The sequence below is a fragment of the Myxocyprinus asiaticus genome, chromosome 3 (genome assembly GCF_019703515.2).
Source record: "Myxocyprinus asiaticus isolate MX2 ecotype Aquarium Trade chromosome 3, UBuf_Myxa_2, whole genome shotgun sequence".
NCBI lineage: Eukaryota > Metazoa > Chordata > Actinopteri > Cypriniformes > Catostomidae > Myxocyprinus > Myxocyprinus asiaticus.
Window position 1 is genome coordinate 12,754,281 of NC_059346.1, and position 15,429 is coordinate 12,769,709.

Here is a 15,429-nt window from a genome sequence, read left to right on the forward strand (position 1 = left end):
CTTCATATTTCTGCCTTTAAACTCTCCAAAAATTGGCCTGATTCACTTGTAAGTGCCTCACTGTTACCTTGATTTTTGCTTTTTTATAAGAAAAAGAGGGATGAGTCAAAACTATTTTTGTGGTAATCAACATTATGCAACAAATGCTGTCAATTGTGCTTAACTTGTATTAATCCCAGAATATTCCTTTAATTCTCATTTTTCATCCAAATGTTATTTGGCGTTTCGGTTGCATCAAATCAGTAAAGAATTTTGATTCTCAGTCAGTTTTACATCAGGGTGACCCTTTAAATAATAGTTAAACAATTATTAATAATAGACAATAATAAACAATGACAGTTTTCAAGAGTGATCCTAACAATAATATTTCATTTTCATAATCATTCACACTCAGACCAGATAACTCATTTGACAATTTCTGCAGCATTTCTGAGGGTTGGTCTCAACAAATCATTTAAAATTGGTTACTGTGAAAGTCATATTTCCAAATTCACACAAAATGTGCTTTGTTGGCCAGGAAATACACATTGGTCAATTCCCATTTAAACTAAGTGAAAATCTCAGAATTGTGTGGATGAGATGCAGCATTATTTGTGAGCTGAGGTTAAATAATTAAGAATCATTCACGGAGTTGCAAGTTCTTTGCATATACAGTACACAAATACATGCATACATGGAGGAATTTCAGACCCACGCAGTGTTTTCCAAATCACAAATAAGAGCAATTAATTCTCCAAAATATTGATAACTAGGCAGCCCTTTACTGCGGCTGAGAGCAAACCCATGACAAGTATCTCAACCTATCATATATGACACGATATGAAGTTTATTAAAAAGTTCCTCTGGTTGGGAGGGGCACGCAGCAAATTCCAAACTTGATTAGTGCAGCTCCGAAAATCAAGTTAATACAAAAGAGGACAAAGAGAGCATTTAGAGGGGCCAGATAATTGCTGAGACGTTGAGCACCTCTGCACACACTCAGTAACTCAGTAAGCTTCGCACATCAACAAAGCAATAAAGCCTTTGTTAGTGGCTCACAATTCTCAGAATTCTGAAAGCTGCCTCATTCACAGAGAGAGTCGTGACTGAATCTGACAGCTTGTCACCTCAGAGAAATAGCCCTTGTCCTCATGTGGCACGGCCGTCGTAGTGACCACAGATGTCCTGAACTTTCCAGCCCAAAAATAAAAAGACCAGTTAGTGCATTGTACTACAAATGTATTTGAGGTAACATGATAATGTTCTACAGTCTCTGCCCATATCTTAGTATGGTTTTAACCCTGCACTGTATATCGATCAATACATGATAGCCATGCCTTGAGAAAGTAATACGTACTTGTGAAAGAAGGCATGTGGAAATATCCACCGAGCAATGTGTTTAATTGCATAAGTGGAGCATGTTTTCCACAGGAATCTGGTAATCACCTCAAGTAAGCCTCCCCTCAACAACATATTTCCCAAACTCTCTGTTTCCAAGCATGCGAGGAACTACGTAAACAGTTTACAGCCTCCATAATGAGGTGATGACAATGATTCTGACCTGTAATATTGACTTGTGCACGCATTCAAAAATTGCAAATCATTTAATGATACTCCAGGTTATTGAGGTAGATTGCTTGCATAGAGTATGCAAAGGAGCTAAACTGGAGATAATACAGTATAAATGTCATATTCTGTAGTGCAGACCGGGACTGTTTATAAATGGATCTGAATCAGTACTGGATGGATTGCAAGCTCTGACAACAAGCAAACCTTATTTGTAGACTTCTGTCATATTTCATTTTAATTGCAATAGTCTTCTGATAATGAATGTGCAAACAATGAGGCAATCAGATTCTCAAAATGACAAAGTTTGCTCAGTTAGCATAGCTTATGGTTGGTTTTAGAGGCTTTGGGTCACCAACATGTATGCAAAATCACTTGGGGTATTCCAGACAGATATGCTCCTTTATAGGGCATATTTCTTAATTAATTATCCAGGAATTATCCAGGATAATCCAGTAATGAATGTGCTCAGCCTCAGAGAAACCACATGTAAAAAATTACAAATACGTACGAAAAAGATTTTATTTCATTTTTAATTTAATTTAAATGTAATCGCATATGATAATTAAAAGTAATGTTATTACTTAATTTATTATTTTATAATAAATATATATTGATACATAAATATTAATAAATATATAATATTACAATGTAATATTAGATTTATATTGTATAATTAAAAAAAACTTAATAATTGCCTTTATTTAATTTTTTTCGATTTTTTCATTTGTGAATAAAAGCATGAATTCAAAAATATACTTTGCAGATGTATAATTGTAATATACACGACTGTAATATTGCAATGTATGATATTGCATATTTTATAAATATAAAAGTAATTAATTTTTTATAATTACAAGTTTTTTTATTTTATTTTATTATTTATTAATTGTATTTTTCATTTGTGAATAAACGTATGAATTCACAAATAAAAAATGCAGATGTATAATTGTAGGATAATATTTGTGCATAGCTACTTGAACCACATAGCAAACGGAACCATCTGACGCGGAACCGCTGGCCCGGGCTGAAGTGACCCCGCACAGCCGAACTTTCTGCCAGAACCGTGCGGGGACCACACAACAAGCTGCTCCACATTTCACACAAAACACACACCTTCCCCGCGCTTCCGAAATAAATACACGTAAAACCAATGGGAAAAATGTGTTTAAAGTAGCTTTAATTACTATATAATCTGTATTGTTTACTATATCTTATATAACATTTTGCAACATTTGACAAGCCGAAACAAATCGCAAACAAACACAAGGGACAATGGGCTGCTGCCACAACACTTGTACTCACTTTTTGCGCGAAACATCCAGTCACCCACAGAAGGCAGACTGTCATGTACACCCACGTCCTGGTCAGTCTGCGAAGCCCCATTTTAATCACTTCAGCTCGGGCAGAGACGCTCTCAGGACTTGTCCTCTCTCCCCATTCACCTGAGGGAACGCGGAGGCGCGCGTCTACATAGAGCGTGGACACGCGCGCAGCAACCGCAGAAGTCTGGCGGTGCGCGTGCACGACGGCGGAGATCAAATAGACATCAGCGAGGAGAGAGAAATGGGAACAATTACTATCATTGCACAGCGCTGCTGGGGGTGGAATTACATTTAATGTACCTCATAATATCCTAAAATTCAAGAGATTATGTTTTCATTTAGGCTACTTTAGTTTTGTGGGGCCTTTCTTCGTCTCTCTGATATTAAGGACAGAAGTCTTTAGAACCAGTGGCACTTTAAATATTTGTTGAACTTAAAATTGAGTATGCCACAAATTGTATCTTGTGTTCTTTGTACTTGTGATGGATTTATACTATGGTCTGTTTCTGTTTATAACTTTTGTTTACAATGGTGTGTAAAGTGTAATGACATTAACCAAACATTACTATTACTAGAATTACTGTGTTTTTTGAACATGGTATGATGGCAATAGCTTGTTTTTGTTGTTGTTTTGTTTTTTTGCACATGTACCTTTATAATACAAACATAATACCAATAACCAGTAATTTTGCAATTAATAATTGTCAGTCTGTCTGTCTATCTACACTGAAAAAGGGGAAGCAGCTGCTCTATTGAAAATACTAAACCAGCACACTTGAAATCAACTTAATACATTTATGTTTGAGATGAAAACATAATTATATTGTGTAGAGTCAAAGTGATATTCAACACCTTCAATAAAAAGTGATACGATCACATTGCTATAAAATGTTCAAATGGATTCAGACTTCTTACGGGTGGTGTTCACTCAACTGATTTTTACTGCTTGCTCATTTAACTTATTTAAAGGGGTCATGACATGAGGAATAATATTTTCCTTGATCTTTTGACATATAAGAGGTCATTGTACTATAAAAACATACTGTAAGTTTCAGAAATGAAAACGTCCTCCTTAATAGAAAAAGAGCATTTATTTAAACCAAACTGCAAAAACGTCTCGATTGGAATTTGTGGAATTGTGACGTCACAAGGACTAAATACATCTGCATATGCAACGCCTATTTTTCCGTCATTGCACCCTTGGCCCCGCCCACTGGTTCTCAGTCAGTCACACAGGTGAAGAGGAGAGAGATGGGGCTGTTATGGGAAATTCATCCAAAGTGGACTTACACAGGACACCATGTGCCTGTCAGGATTTAAATGTTTTTCTATATAAACATGCACAGACAGATGTCTTTGACAGCTTGATATATATCTCCGGCCGCTTTTAAAAGATGCAGTGTCAAGTTACAACTCTGAATTGGAGAAGCTCTCTGTCATTCAGCTGCAGCCTCTTGCTCTGTTGAGCATCATGGACGCGTTCTTTCGCCCATCTGTGCTATTTTTAGTTGTCGGTGTATGAAAACATGATGGAATGATACTGGAAACTGGATGTGGGTGTGTCTTCAGCGTATTTTAGAGTGGATGTATGTTTGGCTCATATCATACCAGTTGTAATACGATTCAAGCTTTGCAAAGGAACTGTTCTTGAAGGATAGGGCAGTTAAAAACACTTGGACGCGATCGCAAAAACCATGAGTAAACAATTTAATTCATGAATATTTCATACGTCATTACTATGTGATAGTTTATGGTTTATGGTAAACACCCTGTTTACACCGGTCGCGTCCGTTGATGCTATGCAACACCTTGAGGCTGTCTACCTCGGGCGGGTCGACACTAACTTTCGAAACTGTTTATTTTTGTTGTTGTCAGAAGTAGTGCCACCGTGTGCAGCACAAAATGGAACGGGACATCTGTTTACTGTCGCCGCAACGGACGCTTCCATGGTAGACAGCATCATTGATTATAATGGGTTCTATCGCTTTTGACACGACTCTCACATACGGTGTGTAGATGGGGTGTGCGTGAGATTAACAGTTTAATATATTCGGATGCAATGTGTTGGATGTGCGTAATGTGTAAACCCTGCCATTTAGTTTTATAATGTTTTGGTTCATTTTCTTCCGACTGAGTTTCAAAAATGTCTCTATTCAAGTGGCTGCACGGTATTAGCCAATCAGAACAGTTGGCATTTACGTTGATGTTTTAAGGAGGCATGTATGCCAAAACCGAGCATTTCAGACAGAGGGCCAGAGACAGGGGGCAAAATTATCATATATTACTATATTATGACTGTTTTAATGCAAAAAAAAATAAATAAAAAAAAAATACCTTAACATTCTAAGTGGACCTCAGGGAAGATAATAAAACTATATATAAAAAAAAAGAGCATTTCGTGACCCCTTTAAAATTAGATAATGCAACACAATTCTTTAGCATTTGGTTTCAACTTAATTTCATTGTGTACAGTCTATCTATGTTCACTTAATCCAATTGTTTTGGGACTGTCAATAATATTTGTTGCATCAATGTTTTGCTGAAGCCGGGCAGGTGATTTCCTGTTCCCAGACTTGTGTTTAATGTTCTGTTATGTTGCGATTTAGATGAGTTTCTGTCATGTTTAATTTTTTTGGAGGTTACCATTGTGAAGAAGAGTGGAGCTAATGGCAGCTCGAGGTTGGGTACATTACTAAACTCATTTTCATTGTGTGGAACCAATGTCTCGTTTTGTCTTTTCTGTCTGTCTGTCTACCTAGTCCATGTCCTGCTTTTTATTGTTCAAGGCATTTGACAGATTTAGACTTTGCACACTTTATCTAACAAGCTAAAATCGAAAAGTTATCATAAAAAAAAACAAAAAACAAAAAAAAACATTCTTAAGCACACAGTTTTAAACATACTGAAATCTTTTTATCTCCCGCCAGCACACTAACTGGTTATGATGGACAGTGGAATGAATAAAGATAAGGCAAAAACGAATGTTCCAGTTATATTTATTCTGTTTATTTTTTCCTTTGATGAACAAAAATAATCAATGTACTGTACCTTGATATGAAACTATAATGTCTTAATTTCATCTGAACAAAATTACTTCATAACACAAAAAAGTCCCATAGTTGTTCTTTTTCTTAAACTGTACACAGATGATGACGCTGTGCCAGACAGCGGCAGTGAATAACACAGAACTCCTCCATCAGGAGTGATGGTGTTATATGGCCTAACAAAGTAAAACATTCACAGAAATGGAGCCCACCAAACTGTGAAGGCCTTTTCATACCCAAATGAATTGTATGTACAAGCTGTTAAAATGGAAAAAGTATTACGGCCCTTTTCACATGGATCAAAATCATGTTTGTACTCTGTCAGTGCGTAAGTTTTATAGTCTGTTAGACATCCAAGGCAGATCTGTGAGAAAATCACTGAATTCCTTGAAAAGACATTTGATGAGCAGCAGAGAACTTTGGGTTGCTCCCAGTGCTTCATCAGTCTGCAAGATCACACAGTTCTCTTTCATATATGCTCTCAATAATACATAACACTTCACTACAAATTGCTCCTTATGAAATTGTTATGCTTTAATGACCACCTAACATCATGAAACAGGCCACGGTGTGCTGTTTGTCAAAAAATAAATAAAAAAATAACAAATAAAAAAAAACGCCCATTTCACCTGTGCTGCTCATTTTAATGAAAAATAATAATTACATTTATTGAGCAGTTGGTATCTTCATATAGGCCTGTAACTATTAAAATTCTAATCAGAATGTTTTCAAATTCAAAGCTCTGTTTATTGAGAAAAAAAACACATTTTAAAATCACTCTACAGTTCAATGTTTCAATGTTTAAGTAATGACTTCACAATCATTTTATGTTGGTTGAAGATTTTTGGGGTAACCTTTTAATATTCTAATATACTGTATGAAAAAGAGGAAACACTCCCTCATTCTGCATTTGATATTGTTACAATTACATTGAATTTTGTCTCAAAATATGTGAAACCCTTGAACATGAATCAAGCAGGGAGAACATGTAAATATGGCAAGCAAAAAGATATTTTTAACATACGACTTTATCATACTTTTATTTGCAACTGATGTTAAAAGTGAAAGGAAAGGTGAAACTGAGGTTTTCTGAACTCCCCGTTCCATTATATCTTGAATTAAACTTCCCTTGCCTGTTATTATTACAAGAGCATGTTGGATATTCCAAAACTGAAAGATGTGAAAGGGACATATAAGAAGCAATGAGCAATTAATAGCTTTTACTTTTTTTTTTTTTTTAAAGGACCAGTAATCACGTTTAATATGTATTCTATTATGACAACTTAAAAAACAAAAGTGTAAAACTATCAAATGGATCCAGCATTTCAAATTTCAAAAAGGCATTTTCACTTCGTGTATAATTTTTTTTAAACTAATTTTCCAAAACTGTTGTACGTATAGCAACATTGCTTCATTCTCTTACATCATTCTTTTACTAAGATCATAAATCTTAACCAGACTTTCAAAAACTTTCAAAAACTCAAAATGGCAATGAATACTAATTCATTTATACATATAAATTATAAAATATGAAAGAAAAAAAATTACAAACCCACTTCTGATTAGAATATTTTTTTTTCTTTTTTTTTTTTTTTTTTGATAAAAATATCGTAATATATACCAAACTATTGAAGGTTGGGTTTTAAAAAATAATAATAATGCAACTTGGAGATTGTGGACCTTAATTTCAGTACACCTGGATCATTCATCTTTAACACAGCACTTCCTTTATGTTATAAAAGATTTTTAAAGTGTTTGTTGAAAGACAAAGAATTTAACTGTAAAACATGGCATATGGCTTTAACATGTGGCCGGTACTGATCGTATTCACTTCTATATCTTTTCCACTATAAAACACTTTTCCAAAGTAAAACAAAGTTTAAAAGAAAGTTTTAACAGACTGGTTATAATGGCCAGTATCCAGTCAACATACTGAATTTTCTTTTTTCCCCCCAGTTTCTTTTTAATATTACATATACACATATATGTTTATTTCTATGGCAGCTTATAGTTTTACATGATCAAATATCTCAATGATCACCATATTCAAAAAATAAAGCTTCTGTGAAGGTTTTTAAAGTACAGAAGTGCTGTTATGGTTAGTTTGGAGTCAGATAGATTAACTGGCAAATTATTTGAAATGAAATGAGGAAAAACCCTGATTGTTAGATCAGTAAAATTATAGAAATACAGTTATAATGGGTTTACTGGCATCTACAAATACTGTACAACCACAGTCAAGTGTGTGGAAAGGTTACTGAGACCAATAGATCAGCATACTGAGCACCTTTGCATTCAATAAGTGACCTTTGACCTTTTATATACAAACAATTGGCCCGGACACTGTACATATTCAGCCCTTAATGGTGTATTTTTTAAATATCAATATTAGGCTTTAAAACCAGTATTTTCTGGAGTGTGTGTGTGATGTCCTCTGATGACTGACACATACAAAAACACACAATGCTCCTTGGTCGAAGTGGCTCCTGTTCTATTTTACATGGGGCCACACGGAAAGTTGCAGGACCGTCTCTTTCAGATTAGAAGCGGCCAATGCAAAACGTTCTCTTATCAGACCTGCCAAAGACTGTGTGCCTCCTGATTGGTCAGTTCAAGTATCATTTTAAAGAACAGTAAAAGGAAAGAAAAACTCTTTCCTTGAGCACAAGTGGAGGTGGTGTTGCTATGGCAGTGCTTTTCCTCACAGGGAGTGGCTCTTCTACCAGTCCATCAAACGGAAATCTCATATGTGGTTCCACCCACGCCTGTGACCTTTTTGACATTGGTGTGTCTGCTGGGACTCAGTGGAGTACCAGTAGATGTCCCTAGATGGCAGTCACGTGCTTGGCCCTTTAGTTGCCCATTGAGTTTACCTTGACCCAGGTCCTCTCTATGTAGAGAAAATATCAGAAAAGAAGTAAAGATATTTGAGGTGTGCATGCCATGGTCTTGGGCCAATAGTTCCAAAATCCTATTTTTGCCTTCATTCTAATATGGACTGAATGAGTTAAAATAGCTTAGCTTAAAGACTTAAAGAGACAGAACAGAAAAATGTTAGAAAGGGTCAGCTATGTTACATGTAGTCTACATATTATTAACATTATTATGTTATAGAAAATATAATGATATAGGTAGAGTGGGTCAAACCATAATACCTAATGTTAGTCATTCTTAACAAAACCCTCTACCCAGCTGTTCTGGGTTCAATACAAGTTAAGCTCAGTCGACACAGAGTTTGTGGCATATTGTTGATTACCACAAAAAAAAAAACAATTGGTGCCCATTCTTTTCTTTAAAAAAATTCAAAAATTGAGGTTACAGTGAGGCACTTACAATGGAAGGGAATGGCACCAATTTTTGGAGGGTTTAAAGGCAGAAATGTGAAGCTTATAATTTTATAAAAGCTTATATTAATTCTTCTGTTAAATCTCATGTATTATTTGAGCTGTAAAGTTTGAAGCGTTATGTCGTCATTGCAACGAAGTTGTAAAAATGGGTATGACATTACAAAGAAAAGATAAGTGACTTTAACAAACTAAAAGCAACACGTATATTGTTTAATGCCTTGTGGCTGTACTTTTGAAATGAGTATTTGAACATTTATGGATTGGCCCCATTCACTTCCATTGTAAGTGCCTCACTGTAACCCAGATTTTTGCTCTTTTGTTTTTTGTTTTTTTTTAAGAAAAGGAGGGACAAGCCAACATTTTTGTGGTGAACAACATTATGCCACAAATGCTGTCAATTAAGCTTAAAGGGGTCATGTGATGGAGAATCTAATTTTCCTTGACACTTAGACATACAGTATGAGGTAACTGTTCTATAAAAACATAATGTAAATTTCAGAACTCAAAACCTCTTCCCCAGTCTAAAAAAAGCATCTATAGTTATCACCCTACTGAAACATCTCGTTTATAAATCTGTGTTTGTGACGTCACAAGACATTGCTTATTTGTTTTTATACATTCCACAATATGCGTCATCGCACCCTTGGCCACGCCCATTAACGCTCAGTTCGAGAGAGCAGGAGAGACAGCCCTAGTGTGGCTAACTATTCCTGAATATCAAAGAGAACCCATCTGGACTATTTTTGAATTATTTTTGTATATACGTAAACATGCACTACACAGACGTCTTTGACCACCATCATGTATCTCGCCGCTTTTAAAAGACGCAGTGTCAAGGTACAATTCTGAAGAGGAGAAGCCATTCTCTTTCATTCAGCTGCTCTGCCTCGTTGTTTTGAGCATCATGGACGCATTCTTTCGCACATCTGCGCAAAGGAACTGTTATTGAAGGATTGGGCAGTTAAAAACACTTGGACCCAGTCACAAAACAGTAAGTAAACCATTTCATTCATGAATATTTTAAATGTCATGTCTGTTTGATAGTTTATGGTGCTGAGTGTTAACAGCTGTGCTTGAGATGAACAGTTTAATATATTCGGATGCAATATGTTGGATGTGCGTTATGTGTAAACCCTGAAATTTAGTTTTATAATGTTGTGGAGCTTTGTTCATTCTCTTATGACTGAATTTCAAATATGGTTGTATTTGAGGGGCTGCACAATGTTAGCTAATCATAACAGTGGCCGTTTACGCAGAAGTTTAAGGAGGTGCTTATGCCAAAACCGAGCATTTCAGTCAAAGGACCAGAGACAGGGTGGAAAATAATAGTATATTATACATTATGACTGTTCTGGTGCAAAAAAAAATGTTAATAACATTATCAGTGGACCTCAGGGAAGATAATTTTTTAAATAAAAAAATAGCATTTCATGACCTCTTTAACTTGTATTGAACCCGGAATAATCATGATGCAATCAAATGTACCCTAGAAATAGATGCCATGCAAACAAAGTCATAAAAAAGCTCATGAATCTGGATGAAAAGGCATTCAAAGTGAAAATGAAAAATGAAAATGAGAGCAAATTTATTTGTGTAAAAATAAAAATACATGATCACATGGTTTTTTCTTCTCTGAATAAAGGCAAAAATAACACAAGAAACATAAGCTTAATTCATGCATTTAAAGTTATATAACAATCTAACTAATAATAAAGAAACCTTTAATTTATTGAAGCACAAAAAAGAAGTACTAAAAAATTGTAACTGTCTTTACATTGCACACGAGTGAAATCTCTTTTCAAAAGTCTCTTGACCCTATTGGATCAGAGAATACATAACTCATCTATCTTATTTAGTCTATACACCATGCACCTTTATTCAGCCTCTGTGCTGACTGGCTAAAAGTGGATGCTATACGTCATACCTTGTACCCAGACGTGGCGAGTCTGCCCTCTCCAGGGCACTTATGAAGGTGACCTTCTGATGCGTGCATGAGGGGGAACGGGGTACAACTGTCGGGGAGTGATGGGCATGGTGCATGGGGGAGCGATATTGGTGTTCCGCTGTTCTGCCCTGCATGTTTCCCCCATTGCTTCCATCAGTGTGGAGAGATGTAGTGGAAGATTTCTGCACTCTTGTGAGCGAGGAGGCTGAGGAACGAAGAACAGGAGTTCGGGGACCATATCCCACCACTCCAACCCCCATCAAGTTATCTCGAGAGCCACACACAGGTGGAGTGGGCTCTCTGGAACCAGGCCCTCTGGGGCCATCAGGGTAGCACGCCCCAGGTGGGAGTCCATAGGCAGCTCCACTGCAGGTTTCAAACACACCCGAATCGTTGCCGTAGGCCACTGGTGTATGCCGGTGCATGAGCTTCTCTCTCTCCTCAAGCTCTTTCCTCTCCTGAATGGATGCCATAATGGTTTTGGAGAGGTTGTCATAGCGGACGGGGGAGGGGTCTCGCTCATGGTCTCTCAAAAGTGGTGACTGCCGCCCGTACATTGCTCCTACATGAACAGGGCTGTAGGAAGGTGGGCCGGCATGCCGTTGAAGCTCAGGCCCTCGCACATGGCACATTTTAGTGGGCAGATAGGGTGAATGGAACCCCATGGAGGGCACTCCCGGGTGAGCAGCACACTCGCCCACAGAGGGCGTTATACTGGTGGTCAGCAAGCTGTCATAGGAGAGACTGCCATTGCGGCCGGATAGTGTTCCAGGGGAAAAGACCCCTTTGTGAGGGGTGGAAGTGACTGTGTCAGGTTTGCTGCCCCCTAGAGGTACACGGTCAGCCCTGTTTACTCCCTGTTTAAGACTGAACGAGCGAGATGTTGTGCTGAAAGAGTCCAGCTGGAACGGGGAGGACTGGTATGTTCGATGGAGTGGAGTGCTGCGGTAGTCCGGCAGATCCAGATTTGGTTCCGAGCGGTAATCATGACCTCTCTCTTCTAAAACTGCTGAGGGCTTAGCATTCTCAGACATTACAATCTGAGGAGAGGGCAAAACATTTTTAGAAAAATGGCAGCAAAAATTTACCTGATAAATGATTTGTTTTTAAATAACAGAAGAAACTAAGTCAAAGTGAAAACCTGTTTACAACCCATTTTACACCAGAGCAACATGCCCGGTTTGGTCGTGACAACCGAAAAAAAGTCAAAAATTTCTTGCAGTCTTATGGCATGGATATTTTGAGTTTTGAGTGCACAACAAATTCTTAGTTTAAATTTAATAATAGTGAAATTATTATTGTTTTACCCCCAAAAGTGCAGTTACCAATATTGCATATTCTGGTTATATGAAATACATATTCAACAGTAAACATTCATTCTGAGTTGGGAAGCAGATGTAAACTTACTGATATTAAGAACAATCTGTAATCTGTAAAAAGTTAATTAATATATAAACAGGGTTCATACAGGCATCACTGAATGAAAATCAAGTCAAGGACTTCCAAGTACTTTATCCAGCACCAATTTTTCATTTTCAAGGACTTCACAGAAGTAAAAACTAGGAGCTTTCATATAATTCTGAGTTCCCAACTTTATGTATTACGCATTACGAGTGATGTGAACAATATTTACAAGTCAAAAATTTGCAATTAAAGTAATTCCGACATGGCATGAATGGAACATACTAATATATATATATATATATATATATATATATATATATATATATATATATATATATATATATACACATATATATACATACACACACACACACACACAGTATAGTGAAAATGTATAATTTATACAGTATAATATATATATATATATATATATATATATATATATATGTATGTATATATATATATATATATATATATATATATATATATATATATATATATATATATATATATAATTATATGTATATATACAATTTATCTCATCATTACTATAAACACATTTTAGCTTTTAAAAAATTTATAGATTCTGCACTGTACACATCAATTAACATGATGTAATAAAACTGCATATTATTAATGATGAGTTGTCACTGTTTGCAATAATATTTACTATTTGCAAATATTTTGCTTTGAGTTTACATTCGTTTGACAAGCACTAAAATGGTACTTTCTCTTTAAGAAATCCGGCACTTTTGACAGACATGTTTTTGGTTGCAAATGAACCCTAACCCTAACGAGAGAAGAGTTGCACAGTTTGATTATCGCATCTGCGCTATGTCTGATTAGAATTAATGTTTCTTTTTACGTTAAAAGACATTATTCAATGAAAACTGACTGCTTGGATCTCATCTTTGATGAAGCACTGTCACATTACACTTGTCTTTAGAGGCATATGTGTAAAAAAGGAGAAGAATCTTGAAAAGTCTGTGGTAAAGATTAATACAAATCAGAGATGACCTCATTAAATGCAGTGTAAATGTAACTGTCATATCACGCCTCAAACCAAAGCGATGGTGAATTCCATGCATCCAATCCATGAGGTAAATTTCCTTCAGAGTACGCATTCATGCGACACAACACATAATGAAAGTATTTTGGTGTTGAAATTCTTCGCCACTACACAACTCAATTACTGGCCAGTGGCTAATGACAGGCATTTTTGTAACCTAACAAAATTTTTTGTCTGATATGCGAGTTGTAGAGCTCTGTGTATCCACACTGACATTTGGCAACAACACAAAACACTATGGCAGGCTCTTTTATTATTTAATATTCATATTTGACTATCCGTAATTATGTTTTGGCTAGTCAAAACTCCAATTTCAGATATCTGTTGTGCATTTTTGACTAGTAGTTATTCACATTTAAAATATCTACAATGCATTTCTGACTAGTCATAATTAACATTGAAGATATCTGCAATGCAACTTTGACCAGTCATTTGTTTCCATAGGATTGCATTGAAAACTATTTTCAGATATCGACAATATAGTTTTTCCAGAGCAGAAATTGTAACTACAGATATCTACAATTGATTTATTACTAGTACAAATTATGAATTAAGATATCTCTAAGTTGTTACAAGTAATAAAATCAATTGTAGATATCTGTAATTGAATTATGACTAGTCAGAAATTAAAGATATCTTTAATATGGTTTTGACTTGTCATAATTCAATTACAAATATCTACAATTCTGCATCATTAAAGATATCCTAATTAAATATTTTGATATCTGAAACTAAGATATGACTAGGTAAAATATAGTTGTAGATACCTTGAACTGGATTTATGACTAGTCAATATTTAATAGGAGATATCTTTAATTTGAATATTTACTAGTAAATTTTCATTTAAAGATATCTAGAATGTATTCATGGATATCTCAAATTGATTACAGACCAGGAAGATCTTTATTTGGAGATATCTGCAATTATTAATCTGACTGGGAAGAATTTTAAAAGAGATATCTTAAATCAACATTCTTACTAGTAAAAATTCCTTTACAGATATCTAAAATGCTCATGCAAATTGCCTCTCTTCTATGCCCCGCCTTAAAAAAAAAACAAAAAGAAAAAACAATCCTACCTTGGAAATTTTTGCCGTCCGCCATTTCGTCTGATAAAGAATTGATCTTTTCATGTTAGTCTTTCATGTTTGGTTTATTTAAACAGAATTACGCAATTAAAAAATAAATAAAAATCCAATAAGGAACAATGATGATGGAGCCCTTGTAAAAATGATTTGTATCAGCCATCATTCCCAAATAAACTCAAATAAAATCAGAAGGGACCCCTACATTAGCTCAAAGGTCAATTACACATTGCATGTCTACGGTGTGCATGTAATTATTAGAAACAAACTTTATTGATCCATGTCTCATCACTCCAACACAGCAGTACTTTTCTTAGTGTTGCTGTTACACACTGCTTCAAGAGGGCTATAATGGTATTGGCAAGTAATACACAAGCATGTTTAATATACTAATTAAACAAATGTATTTAATTGTTAGTACCATTAATTAATATAGGCTATGTATTAATTCAGAATACAGAAGTTATAGTAACTAGGAAATTCACAGCCGCTTAACAGCAGTTATGATCGATTATTTAAATTGTTGAATGAGGCTTCTCTCTTTTCAATTGACTGTAATTTTTAACTGTGTTTAAAGATTTTAACGGATTAAAAAACACGGGTGCCTTGATTCTGAAGCATTACACCACTACATCATGAATTTATTTGCCCAATTTCACATTTTTA

At 35.5% G+C, this 15,429-nt stretch overlaps 2 protein-coding genes across 2 annotated transcripts in view; both read right to left on the bottom strand.

Moving 5' to 3' along the window:
* Positions 1–2,978, bottom strand: part of LOC127424087 (uncharacterized) — a 32,546-nt gene extending 29,568 nt beyond the window's left edge. Inside the window, exon 1 of the mRNA XM_051668862.1 lies at positions 2,851–2,978. Within this exon, the coding sequence (XP_051524822.1) occupies positions 2,851–2,931 (81 nt within the window). The 5' untranslated portion in view covers positions 2,932–2,978. The remainder of the gene's footprint in view (positions 1–2,850) is intronic.
* Positions 2,979–5,850: 2,872 nt separating this feature from the next.
* The window catches only part of LOC127418614 (palmitoyltransferase ZDHHC8B-like), a 106,234-nt gene continuing 96,655 nt past the window's right edge, over positions 5,851–15,429 (bottom strand). Inside the window, exons 10-11 of the mRNA XM_051659256.1 lie at positions 11,186–12,246; positions 5,851–8,804 (exon numbers count right to left, since the gene is read on the bottom strand). Of these exons, the coding sequence (XP_051515216.1) occupies positions 8,645–8,804; positions 11,186–12,246 (1,221 nt within the window). The 3' untranslated portion in view covers positions 5,851–8,644. The remainder of the gene's footprint in view (positions 8,805–11,185; positions 12,247–15,429) is intronic.